Source organism: Aptenodytes forsteri, unplaced genomic scaffold, assembly GCF_000699145.1.
Source record: "Aptenodytes forsteri isolate BGI_AS27 unplaced genomic scaffold, ASM69914v1 Scaffold256, whole genome shotgun sequence".
NCBI classification, from domain to species: domain Eukaryota; kingdom Metazoa; phylum Chordata; class Aves; order Sphenisciformes; family Spheniscidae; genus Aptenodytes; species Aptenodytes forsteri.
Window position 1 is genome coordinate 2,228,073 of NW_008795021.1, and position 14,164 is coordinate 2,242,236.

The window sequence follows — 14,164 nt, forward strand, 5'->3', positions numbered from 1 at the left end:
GTCCGGGAAGTTGAAGTCCCCCACGAGAACAAGGGCTAGCGATTGAGAGACTTCTGCCAGCCGCTTATAGAACGCTTCATCCGCCCCTTCATCCTGGTTGGGTGGTCTATAACAGACTCCCAGCAGGATATCTGCCTCATTGGCCTCGCCCCTCATCCTTGCCCATAAACACTCAACCGTACCATCATCACAATCGTTGAGCTCTATTCATCCCTTTACAAATCACTTATAAGTATTCTGATCAGCATATACATGTGGGATTACACTGGTGATCTACCTACACTGTAAAAACTGAAAATACATTCCTGGCCTTTGTTTCCTACCTTTTAATCGGTTGTTTTCTTCTGTGGGGAACTTCCCTTTTATCCCAGGGTAACTTTGTTTAAGAGTCTCTGGTGAAGGATGCTGTCAAAAGCCTTTGATATTATCCAAGGAGATCACATCAACCAGTTCTCCTTTGTCTGATCATGGAAACCCTCAGAGTGTGCCAGTGGGTTACCGAGCTCACTTCTCCTTTGCAAAGTCGTGCTGACTCTGCCATGATACATCACATTATTCACGTATGCACTAATTTTACTCTTTATTATAGTTTCTTCTAATTTGCTTGTACTAGCAGACAACAGGTTTACTCATCTGTGATATCATGGATCTTCTCTGGAGTCCTCTGAAAAATAAGTGTCCTGTAAGTCACTTTCCTATCCTCCAGTACTGGAGTGTTTTTAAGCAAGTGGTCAGAAACCACAGCTCGTAATTCAGAATTCAGAATCCTCCTATCCTTCAGAACATGACAACAGTTTACGCCATCACCAAGCTACAGAGAGTCTGAACCATTATTTTATCAAATGACAAAAAAACCCCACCAGTGAACCACACAGTCAAAGGCCCCATTTCAGATCTTCCTGCAAGAATATCTTCAGATCTTCTTCTGCAAGACACACTCCATGCTGGAGCCTCTACTGCAAAGCTCCAGTCTGAAACAGCACTAGGAAAGTAACCAGCAATGGAAGTCACATATTTTTCCAAGAGCTTGATGCAGTTTCCCTGCAAAGATCAACACTAACTTGCATTTTGGATACACTGCTGCTCACACTAGGTGCCAACAGCTTTTTGTCTGGTTTCTGAATGTCTTCACTTCATCACTCCAGTTCACACTTTCTGTTTCACCAGAAATGATTTCATTTTCTTTCTGCCCTATCTCTACTTTCTTCATTTCCCTTCTAAGCCTTTGGCTGCATTTTGTATATATCTGCTTAAAATTTCCTCTTCTGCTTATCACATACTGTCTTACTTCTTTACCTAGCCAGTTTCATCCTTCTGTAAATGGTGGTCCAGTATCAATTTTAAAACAAGAGGCCATCTTTTAAAACGTGTAATCAACAGCAAATGACAGAATGTGAAGTCTTCTCATTAGTGCATATATAATTGGATGCATAAGTTGAGTCACTGGTAACCATCTGTTTCAATGCAGAGTTATCTGATTTAAATATGTAGATGTTAGCAGAGACTCACAGTAGGGGATTTCCAAAAGCAAACTTCAGCCCAGTGGTCCTAACCTCCCTATCTCCGTTTCTGTCATCGCTGGAGACAGACAGGTTCCTCCACAGGGTCGCACAGTGTGGCTCAGTCAGATGAGTTTCCCAGTTTCAAGAAATATAGTGAAAGCTGGGGGCAAACGAAAAAAAGGGTTTTGAAAGCCAAGAATAACTTGATAATACCCTTTAAGATTTCTTACATACGCATGAAAAAGAAAAATTTCTCGCTCTCTCCAGTCTCGGTGTCTGAGAGAGTCTCCTAAGTGGAGCTGTCTGGTTCCAAAAATGCCACTAACTGTTGAATGGAAAGCTGATATTCTGTTACAAAATCAAACAGAAAAGCAGCAGTCAAATACTATGATTCATAAACTTCAAGTAGACCTAATTACGAAGAAATCATGAAAGAATTTTTCCTTAAAAACTGGTGTGAGCAACAACCTTCTGTTTCCCATTTCATTGCTCACTGAAAACCTTTGAAATAGTAGACCTGTCCTAAACAGAGGACAGCTGCAAAGGGAAAATGCTTACCATTATACTTACTTGTTAGTAAAACATTTCTGGAAAAAATAAGTCTAACTCAATGAAGTCCTTCATATTAGGATGTTTAACGTGACATACATAGTAAAAAGTAATACAGTGAAATGGAAAATATGGATAATGATGGCATATTTAATTACACTTTTCAAAGTAATCAACACACGCAGAAAACAAGTTCCCTTGATTTTCCTGCCTGTCTGTCAAATATAGATAAAATTACACTGCGACAGGATTCCCAGAGAATTTCTTGGTCAGAGTTCATTCCAGAAGTGTATCTCCTTTCTTTAAGAAAGTAAGAGAAAGGTAGCTATGAAGACAACTTAAAAAACACAGATTAATCAATAGCACCCAGAGGGATAAATCAAAGCAAAGTAAGGAAGTACACCTGAGGCATCTGTGCAAGAGCCCAGGTATGTGGACTTTGGGAACTGAATGCAGGTTTTTCAATAAAACATACTTTTTGCCAGATAAAAAAATTCAAAACAAGTTCTTCAAAACATTCAGGATCTGTTAGTTGATTTATTGGGAAGATTTCTCAGTCTCTGAAGCAGAGAAAAGATAGGAGAAAACAAGAATGTGAGTGAGGGGAGGAAGAAAAGAAAGAAAAGGAAGCAGAAAGAAAGAAAGTTAACTTTACTCCAGAACAATTCACTGTTCAAACATTTGCCCAAGATGATGGAGGGGAATCAGCTCCAAATCTCTACTCTGATTGCTTCTGTCTCAGGCAAGTATGGTATTAGTATGACTCTTCATCTCAGTCTTGAAATTGCTCTGCTCTGCCTCAATAACTCAGTATTCACCAGGCAGGAGAGAGGCTGACTCCACAGCCCGCTCGTCAGGCATCCCCGCACCCCCACGCACGGGTCACTACCTGGTCAGACAGGCAGCCACAGACCGGGGCTCTGCCGCATTTTGTGGCCCGCTTGGCTATTGCAGGCTAGAGTCTCCTTCCCATCTCTCACACCGACATGCACGTGCGTGTCCTAGCTTTCTTCTGCACCTCCATGAGCCTCAGGATTTGTCATTATCTCCTGCTGTCCATACCAGCACACACATATGTACCAATCCACTGGATGAAGTACCCTGAACAAACAAACTAATTCAGGAAAGCATTATATTTTTTGAAAGCAACCACCAAGTAACAACTCCATAAATCAGCTAATCACAGGAAGGGTACATGCCTTTGGCTAAAGAGTTTCATCCATTCACAAATGGGAAGTAACGGGATTCAGTGTAGGAAGTGTACAAACCCAGCATTGGAGGAAGATGGGTGCAGCCCTTCCTTTTTTTCCCACCTTTGAAAGTAGGAAGGGTGTTAATTATTAGACAGTATGGTAAGTGCACATTCTGTGAAGAGTTTTTTACTCTTGATGATTTTAATTTTTGTCAAAAATTACAACAAGTAGTTACAATGTATCTTTTGAGTACTGGTGCTGCTGCCCCAAGAAGAGCATAGATATCCTTTGGAGAAGGGAATAAAACTGGCTGAAAGAGGTGTATGTAACTGCAGTGTGTGCTAGCAAATTACAGAATCCACAGATTTACCAAATTACCCGATTTTGAGATATTAAAATAATCTTTGCAGATCCATGCCATAAAATCATATAACCTTCATGTCATAACCTACAGCAATAGGAGAAAACAATTATTCACATCATTGTTCCTTATTTCAATTTTCATTTCCACCTGTAGTATCCATTTACTAGTAAAACTACTAAATAGTGCAGAGGGAAGAATCATGGGGAATTCTACTGCACTATCCTACATCCCCTTGATGATCACTGGCTGGTTAAAATTAACTTTGAGGACTACCATTTAGCCAGTTTTTAATCCATGCCATGCATGGCCATTGATTCTTTAAGAATTTATTCTTTTAACCAACTCACTCACAATCTCTCAAACAAGCTATTGACTCATGCAAGCCAAAAATCTTGTACATCTAATATAATAATGCTGCTATTAATTACTGAAATACCAGCCAAATTATAATGCTTCTTAGTTCAACTCTTGCAAATGAGAAAAAAAGTTTTAATTAACAATTGCTGGTTCTGCAGATGGGAATTTCTTTTTTTGGCTCAGACTTTGAGTCAGAAGCTACAAGTGTTACATGTGACAGGCCAAAGCAGACATGAAACTGTTGATTTGAATGACTTCTGGCTAGTTTATTAAAAAAATACTAAGGATGTAGACTTAGCTAAAAAGTTACTTGTTATTTTTAAAAGTAAGAGATGTCTTACATTATGCTTTGATTTTCATTTACAAACACCTGTTATAAAATACTACAGCCTTACAGAGTAAATCTAGCATGGACATACCTAGCTTAATTAACACAATTATAAGAAATATATCTTAAGATAAAATATGCTTTTATTCATGTTTCATTAGGAAAAGTTAAACAACTCTAAGAATCTTATTTATCTTACATGTTTTGCTTAGGTTATTAATTTTGTTTCGAATTCTGTCCCTGATAATTGAAAATAGCATAGTTAATTCCTTTTATTTGTCATCAGTTTGTAATCAATTGAATTTTGAGCACTGTTAATGCTACACTATTTACTTTAAAAATGGAAATATTCTTATAGTCTGTAACTTGATACGTAAAATCTGTATTTTAGGTCAAACTTATCTTTGATGGTTTTTTACCTCTCTGTCTTCTCCATTTCTTTCAATTAGCTTCCCATTAGAAGGAATATGAATGATAACACAGGGAAACCATTTGCATATTCCTTGCAAGTTAAATTAAATTCTTATTCTGATGAGACAGAGTGAAAGATTATATACTTACATCTCATCTCCCATTAAGTTTCTATTTCATTTAGACAGTTTTTCATTTGCATTTAACTGCTTAGCAAAGATCAATTGTTAAATTACACTGGATTTTCATCTACTGACTGTAGAGGATCTCAAGTCCTGAAGTATGTGCACGTGTTTAACAGCATTTCAATAAGCAGAGAGGAAATGTCACATGTAGGAAACTGTTGTTTCATTATTTTTGCTCTAAGCATTTCTCAAATTAATCTTTTCTTCCTGGGTCTTTTCTTCAGGCTACCCTTCAATACCTGGAGAACACAGCTGTGGTTAGGGGGAAAGGAAGATTTATGTCTTAAGGCCATTTATATCCTTGGCCATTTCTTCTCCCCAACCACCTCTCCTCCCGCTGTCTATGGGACAAATCCTGCCAGCACAAGTCAGCTGTCCAGGGGTCCTCCTCAGCTCTTCTGCTAGTTTGGACCTACCCACCTCTCCAATCCACAAAAACATGTGAGGTTTTGGGCAGTTTACATGCAGACCTTTGCCCTCTCTTCCTAAATCTTAACTTAAATAGCAGAGCTGTAAGTTGAGTGGTGTTACAGGTCCTCCATGGTGAAAGACAGAATCTACTCCCACATACCAAATGATAATACCTAATTTCCAGGTCTGTGCCTACTGGAATTTAGAAAATCCCATCAGCCTTTTGGAAAAGACTGTCCCTTCCAGTGGTTGGCCAAAGCCTCCCAGATGTGCCGGTTCAGCGGCAGTAGAAGAGGAGCCACCTTCCAAACCATCCCACACTGCAAGCAGCAGAAGGAAACCGCCTTTCAGCTGTTCTGACTGGCGTTGCTTCTCACTACTTCTGCCTGAGGTTCAGAAAGTGATAGGGAAGGGGTGCTCACCTAATCACTCCGCTTCTCTGCCTTTTTACAGCAAAACAACTTCCGAAGCTGTATCAGCCACGTGGGAGCAGCTCTTGGATCACAGCCATACTTGTGACAGGGCTGGCATCACAGAAAGAAGTGGGGGGGGTTGACGGGCGGGTCCAAAAAAAAGAGGGGGGGGGGGGGGGTTTTAAGAAGAAGCTGACAGACAGTATTCTTATTAGTAATTTTTTATTTCAAAGAAAAACTGCTTATCTGCTCTATGCAACCGAAGTGCAACGGAGTGGCCGAAATGACACAGCACTGTTGTAAGAAAAGGAAAAAAATGACAGGTATCTCTGAATACTTTATCCTATGACCCAGGTAACACTAATGCCTTAGCAGATAGATCCAAAACATGTAACAGATAAGGCCACTTCCCAGGAGTTTGGTGAGACAGTAACTTACCTCAGATATTCTTTCCTGTGGTGTCAGTACCTCTCCTGTTACCACTTACACTGGATGCTACAACCCTACCGAGATGTGTTCTACCGGTTCCAAACAGCCTACCTTGATTTATTGCTGTAATAATCAGTCCTTGGCTTGGCAGCACTTCAGTGGGAATTGTGGCTGCCCCGGTTTCTCAGAATCAAGTCTAACCTGCTTTAAATCGGGCAGGGGCTATCACTGACTGCTTTTGAAAGAGCGGGCATTTTGCCTTTCTGCATTCATTTACCAATACCGAAAAAAGAAACCATGCTTACTTAGCATAGACCTTGTCATGATTAATCCATTGATACTGCTAAAGCACTGGAAATAAGTCTGGTTACACTGCCTTCGTACATCTCTTTTTTTTTCTTTTGCTACATCCACTGCAAACACTGTGCTGCAGTCTCTGTTATCAATACTTTCGATATGAAAAGGTCTTTTTAATTGTAAATATATAAACCTACAGAACCTCATTATAAATACAGAACACTTGGTGGGACCACAACATACACCCTAAGCTTTTTATCCCAAGAACAAGCATCCGAAAGACACATTTTCTTCAGATTATTCTCTTCATGTCTTTCACCTGTGATCAACTTCCCTGAGAGCAGAGCAACACCGTCGCATGATTACGCCATAATAACAGGCCTCCGTGTTATACCAACGTGGCGTTGCTGCAGCATTATTGCCAGGTGGAGATGGACCAGCAATAAACCCAAAACCATCAGGCTTCCTGCCCATTCATCGTTTTGCTTATTTCGATGATGTGAAGACCTGCACCATACTGATATTGCCAGTTAATTTGATACTTGACTACTCAGTGCCAAAACCGCACATCATTTTTAGGTACTTCATGAATAACTTCTGCCATATATTAAAACATTACATAGAGTCTGCTGGCAAAGTGGAAATACAGAAATCTTGAAAAATTAGAGCACCAGAAACTGAATGAGAATCAAAAATGTCTTTCCCTGTTCATCACTAACTTCTTAATTTTATTCTAGTTTTGTTTCTGATGTTTTCTGCAACTGCTTTAATTTTATAAAATGTTAAGCAACTGTAGAAGGCCCCACAAAGCAGCCAGTCCAACTAATCAATATTGTCAGAGTAAAAAGAAAAAAAAACCACCCAAAAGCAACAAATGAAAATGAAAAGGAAATCCACATATTTCCATGAATATTCCAGCTTCTAAAAAGTAAGACATTTTTCACTTAATTAAATTTTGATTTCCAATTGATGAAATGAAATCAGAAATTAAAAGAGAATTTAGAGAAGGTGTACAAGAATAATCTTGCCACTGATATTATAGTGACACATTTTAAGTTCAATGGGTTATAACAAAAAATACCTTTTGCTCATATTAGAATCACATAAAAGATACTTTTCCAACTGGTTTTCATCCCAAGAGGAAAATTTGTGTAAGAAATATTGGAAGCATTTATTGCATGTATAAGTCATTACCTCTAGATAGAATTACTCCTTTATACAGTATCCAAGGAGTGTGAATATTTGATTGTATATTTTTATTTTTATTTCCTTTTTTAAAAAAAACACATTATTCCCCAAACCCCACAGCCAAGTGACCAACCTCACCTCACCGTTTTCCAGTACAAATCGCATTGCTTCTCCAAACAGTTTCTCCAAACTGCACTGAATCTAAAGAAATACACATTTACCTCTTTTTATCTTTAAATCACCATTCAGATGCTTTTAGTATAGAACCTACCTTGATTATATCCAGATCAGCCAGTACTTGGTAAAAGCAGCTATTTTGGCTAGAGGGATACAAAGTGGAACAACCCAAGCTCATTCTCTTTCAGCCACACACAGCCAAAGCATCTGTTACTTATTTTACAAGTTGCTAATGACAGAGAACAGTTTTCAGCTCCTACTGAAAGTATATAAAATACAACCACACCAGGAAACCCTCAGATAGAAGATACTGGAGCCTTCTTCGCAAACATATGCTGCCACATTTCCACTGAATATAAAAAAAGGCTTTTATCTTCTTACTTCTTCTATCCACTGTTCCTATTATATTATTTATGAGTGTACTTTTATTTTCCTGTAGATTTCTAATATCCTGACTTTTTTGCTTCTCCTTACACTTCATAAAGTTACTTTGAAAGCTAATTTAGGCAAATCAATTTTCTCCCTGTACAAAGTAAACACAGCCACCACTGTTCCTTATTTTTAAAGAACGATGCCTCTAAGGCACCACTTTTACAATACACAAATAGTTAATCCTCTTCCCATTTAAGTTTACTGCTAGTACAGAAGATAAATTTCAGGCTCACTTCATAGAAGCATAAGTAGACACTAAACCTTGATTGTGCAGACTAAAAAAAAAACACCTTATAAAACCTAAAAATCTTTACATGCAACAATTTCTGCTCACATTTGCCCAGGAATATAAAGAGAAGACAGCCAGCTGCTGCGGAAGAAAGAAAAGCGCTAAAATTGTGAAGCCCTGCTATATTTAATCGCATTCTCTGCATTTCAAAACCCTTATTTAGATGGAAATTGTAAATAAAGCTAACATAAAAACAATGGTGATATTCTCTTCACAGAGGTTGGTTATGAAAATGAGCTTGGACTAGTCCTGCTGTTTTGGTTCAACTTTTGTAAAATGTTGGTCAAAATGTGATGCTGGAGGTACGCAGTCATTTAGTATCACACTTATTAACACATGGATATGTTCTGCTGTTTTGGTTGGATGTCTTTAAAAAAAAAGGAAAATATTTTTTTAAATTGAAATCTCAATTTCTGGGAATGGAGAAAGATCACTGGAGTTTCTGCAGAATTCTCCGTCATTGTCTTAGTTATGTTCTAGTGCTAAAACAGATGATTTCACAAGCTAAGCCAGCTGAAGATGTTCAGAGCCGTAGAATGTGAAAAGCGGTTTGACAAAGGCTGTTAGAAATGAAAACAATCAATGAGGCAATTGATAGTGCCAAAGTTCTTTTCATAAAACACTCACATTTGCCAATAGTTAGCAAAAATTAACAATTTTACCCTTTAAAAAGAAGAATTAACTATGTATGATACGACAGTCAATGTTTGCTGTATCTGCTACTTGACATGACTGCTTTTATTCAAAGGAAAGCAATTTTGACAGTAGGAACAATAATTAACTTATTGTTTCCTTTTTTCCTTTTGATCTGTGGCTCTCTTTATAAGGTTTACATTTGTTTTTGGTAAATAGAAATGCTACTGAATGATTAAATTAGTCATTAAAATTGGATGCAAGCAGAATTCACCAGAATCTGTATCCTTTATTTAAAAGTTACTCTTCAGAGATATGGAAATCCAGTGAATTTATCTTCATTATAGAGGCCAAGAGTGGATTTCTCAGAAAACTAATCACTTCATAGCCAACATTTGGCAGCTGAAGAACTGTGAAAAATTCAAGATCCTGACAGAAGGCCAACAGAATAGGCTGCTGTAGACAGAAAAGTAATTTCCAGGGTTTACTAAAAATCTCAAGGTATGCCAGTTTATGCAGTAGTTCTCCATTCATAACATTCATAATATTAAATATCCCTGCCACTAAACAAGAAGATATTGGCAGTGATAATGAACACATAGAAAACATTTTTTTAAAACATTACTGAAATTTTATTCTCATCTATAGCAAGAGCGCCACTACTTTGGCATATTTCACTGGTAATTTGCAGTAAGAATTGAGACCTCATCTTAGAGCATTATAAATGATATGGAAAAAAGAGCCAAACTCCTGAATATCACAGATGGTAAAGAATAGAAAACTTTTTAAAAGGCAACAGAATAACAAAGAAGAATGAAAGCATAAAGAACATTAGAGAGATTAGGAAACAGACAAAAAAGAAGAGAGTTGATTGTCACTGATGGCACACAGTCTTGGACAAAGTGGGAAATAACTGCAGACATCACATGCTGCTGTTCCACAGCAATGACCAAAAGACAATTTCATGTAACAGTCAACAACAAACTGAAATCTTTTCGGGCGCAAAAGAAAGCAAAAGGTCAGTTTTGGCTACATATTCAAAACTCTGAGCAGGGAGATGATCATGATGCTTCTAGCTACTAGTGACACATTGTCCAGGGAGAGCTAAGGGACTAAAGTTGCCATTTTCCACTTCTCTTACAAGCATGTCTCATGAGGTGTTCACGTCCCTAGTTATATGATGAGCCATGGTCAGACAGTAATGGAGTGTCACATCCAAAATCAGGCCTCTGCCTCTGTGAGGTCATCCTGGTGAACCACCGTAGCAGGTACAAAAATGCAAACCTGCAAATGCCTGGACCAAAAGCTGGACCTCAACTGTACGACCCTGATGTCTCCCACTTTCCTACCACTCAACCAGAAGGACCCACAGTGGGATCCCAACCTCCTCCTCCACTTCTTACCCCTGACCAACCCACATCTTTAGCCAAAGCCTGCATTGTATGGGGTTCATGTCTACATGTCTGCAAGAAATCCAGTCGGCCTTGGCAGAAACACCCCATGAACCATAAAAACATTTATACATTTAATTATGTGGATGAACCAGAAACAATGTTTGGCCTCTGCCCTGGCTGATTTAGTTCACTTCTGTAGATGAAGCTTGACATAGGTATTCAGGACCATCTAGGCTCTCCTGTTTGCTAGCAGCCAGGAAAACTGGCCTTAAGAGAACTGTTCACGGCCAAATCAGTTCAAAATGCAGTGCAGATGTGCCTATGACCTTTGAAATCAACAGAAAACTGAGAAACTAGATTTCTGAAGATTGCAAAGAAAAGACGAGGAAAGCAGAAATAAAAAATACACACAAAAAGAAAGTTTCTGAATATGAATAAGTAACATTTTGCAGTCATGCTTAAAGTAACAAGTCTCAGACTGAACAGTATGCAGAAATGTATTTGTAGCAGGGGAATCCCCTAGCCACTCCGCTTCAATTTCCTGACTATAAACCGAGAGCAAACAGTCCCATTTACATGTTTCTCACTGATAATTTGAACGTTAGCTTGAAGAGGATAGAAGCTGTTTACTATAAATTTACGTATTTCTTGTACTAAAGAGTGCTTCTCAAGAAATACATATTGTTTCTATGCCATCTGAGAAAGAATAAATAGCATGTTCAAAATCCCATGTCAGATGCTGGGCAGCCCCTCTCCAGGACGCCTGCTTCTAATCCCACAGGCACCTCCTGCATATGTGTATATAAAAGGTGTTATGATCTGATCATTTGAGATTCAGTTCTGCTCCGATTCATTTCCACTCGTCTTCTGAAATCTCGTGAAATAACGTTCTCTGGGTTTACACTGGTTTTTACACTTGGCTAACAACTGTAAAACAACTTTCACTCTAGACTAGTGAAAGAAGGTCCATCCAGCGCTTTCTGTAATTGCACACTCAGTGTCTGTTCTTCAGGAAGCACAAGAATAATAAACCCATTTCTAAAGAAAAAGGGCTAATTGCCACACACGTCAATATGTCAGTCAATAATTTCTGCGAACATATACCATAAAAACAGCAGGTACGTTGAGAGTGTACACAGGAGCTTTCCTCCTAAGTCACTTGAACTGAATTTTCAAATCGGCATTTTTTGACACAAAAAGGAACAATTATTCCAACAACTCGTTTTTTCTTCTTTTTCTGTTTCTTCCTCTCATGCCTTGTCAGTATGAATAATGAAGGGTAAACACCCAGCTGGTTACACATTCAGTATCAATCTGGCTTTCTCCTGGGAATGGAACATGCTACATTCTGTGTAATATAATGGTGCAAAGTAAGGGAGAAAGAACAAGAAACCCCAACATAAGGATGATTTTCTTTCACTCAGTTGATGGCATACTTAGAATTTTTTCCATTATGTAATGATAAACAGCTTCAACTTCAGCTGAAAATGTACAGAATGGGTTTCCTTACATTTTAACTACTCCACGTCCAAAGCCAAGAAAATGTAAGAAAACGATATTAACTACTAGTAACAAATGTTCACTCAGTCAAGCTCTGTTTACAATAACATTACCTCTAGCAGCCCATATTACAGAGCAAACAAACAATAAACTGTCATGCCAGATTCTTATGGAAATAAATGTATGAAACGGAGGTCTGCGGTGTAATCCATTTAACCAGTGAAGAATATGCTGTAATGGTTTGTTATAAAGCTTCAGATAGACCCCAAGCAAACGTTTACTGCCTGTGTTGAAGAAGGGAGAGGCATTCTCAGGCTTCTACTGCAGGATGCACTGTTTCTCCCAGCCATTGAAAGCTCATTAGCTGTCACGGGAGAGGCAAACAGCAACTGTGACATGAGCCGCTAAAAATACCTCTTATTGGCATCTGTTCTGTGGTATTTTGTGTTCATTGGAACCTTCAGTGGGTGTGTGAAATTTTCCAGCTGCTTATAATATATAGGACTGAGCCTTAAAAGACTCAGTTACAGACCTTGTGTTATAGAGAAGGGAAGGTTTAGAAGAGGTACAAATAAAAACGGTATCACTACGTGCTAGAACACCGTACACTGCTTTACACCGCGAAGTTTGCTTGCAAATAACCATGTTTTTGCAAATTATGGTGAAAGTCTATCCAGAAGTTGATTGATTCTACTATTTCCAAAAGTTCGCCAGACATATACTGTGTTTTCACCCTGCAAGTAGGTCTGCTTGATTTCTTCTCAGTATATAGCAGATTGGAAGTGACTTCTTATTTTTGCTTGTAAGAAAAGTTAAGCGTTTTGTTTCAGAATGCCATCTGTGACAGCTTCATCTACATTTTGACTCCCAATAAAGCAAATAAAAAACTGAGAAAGAGGAACTCGTCTTTTAGGTTTATTTTATAAGATTAGTCAACAGTCTGGAGAAATCAAAATCAGCAAGGCATGGAGGCAGAAGCCACCGAGCAGGACACTGAGCCAAGACCGTTTACTGCATGGGAGCCCAGCATGCAGTGGTGGGGAGAAAGGCTGCCCTGTGCCCCTGCTCACTTTTGCCACCAACCATTTTCAGCACATTAACTGCTCCAATAGCAGGCAACACAAACTGTAAGGCTTACTCAATGGCAAGGTGCTTATACTGCATTCTGTGGCTAATTTCCAAACATGAAAAAGTTTTCTGCCTTACTGCTTTCTCTTGTGGTACATGTTTAAAGTAAAGACATACAAAAGAGAAGAAGAGTTGTTCAATGTTTCTTTATGATTTCCCATAGAAAAAAAAAAAAGCCAGTTAAAGGAATCAAGAAGCTAACTTGCAATAATAATTCAATGAAATGCTGTGGGTCTTGTCAGCTATCTGAGCTGATATTTGCAGTAGATATAACAACTGTCTGTGGCAGGTGGCTGGCCAAAAACAATAAAAGACATGAGGAACACAGAACTACTTGCACTCAATTAAGGAAGTGTCATATTATCTGACATTAGTGATACTAAACAATAATAAAGTTGAAGAAGTCTAAATGATCTCAGATGGTAGAAAGAGCTCCACCACAACCTGTATTCAGTGAAAAGCCTCAGTGACTTAGGGAAAATCCACCCACATTATAACCTCTTTCCAACTATTTAATGTGCATTCTGAAATGGCTATACAATACAGCTGAGATAAGCAGAAAGCTTCCTGCTTAAAAATTATTGCCAAAGATATTGGTTCACTGTGTCTCCACAGGGAAATTGAATAAGACTTTACTTCCATCAGCAGATCTAGTGAGAATAGCATTAATTATATCACTTCATGGAATACTTTGGCATTACTACGTAATCATTTTTTTTCTAAGTTGTAAGACAAGACACCATTTCTTGTGAGATGAATAATGATGAATTACCACTTAGACAATGGAAGAGGGCAAGTTCATTCACTGTGGTGTTGATCCTAGCTTTGTGGCACTCAATATGCTTTCATGATTAATTTCCAGCTACAGGGGTTAGTAGATTCACATCATCAGAGATATGAGTTGGTAAAAAAGCAACGAGCATAGCTATTTATACGAGTATCAGATGTCTCTTTGAGATTGTTTGTATTGCTCATAAGGGTTTT

General features: G+C 38.4%; 1 protein-coding gene across 1 annotated transcript in view; it reads right to left on the reverse strand.

The window, feature by feature from the left end:
* The window catches only part of KCNQ5 (potassium voltage-gated channel subfamily Q member 5), a 192,181-nt gene extending 185,268 nt beyond the window's left edge, over positions 1–6,913 (reverse strand). The window contains exon 1 of the mRNA XM_019471122.1: positions 6,759–6,913. Within this exon, the coding sequence (XP_019326667.1) occupies positions 6,759–6,913 (155 nt within the window). The remainder of the gene's footprint in view (positions 1–6,758) is intronic.
* Between the last annotated feature and the right edge of the window lie 7,251 nt (positions 6,914–14,164).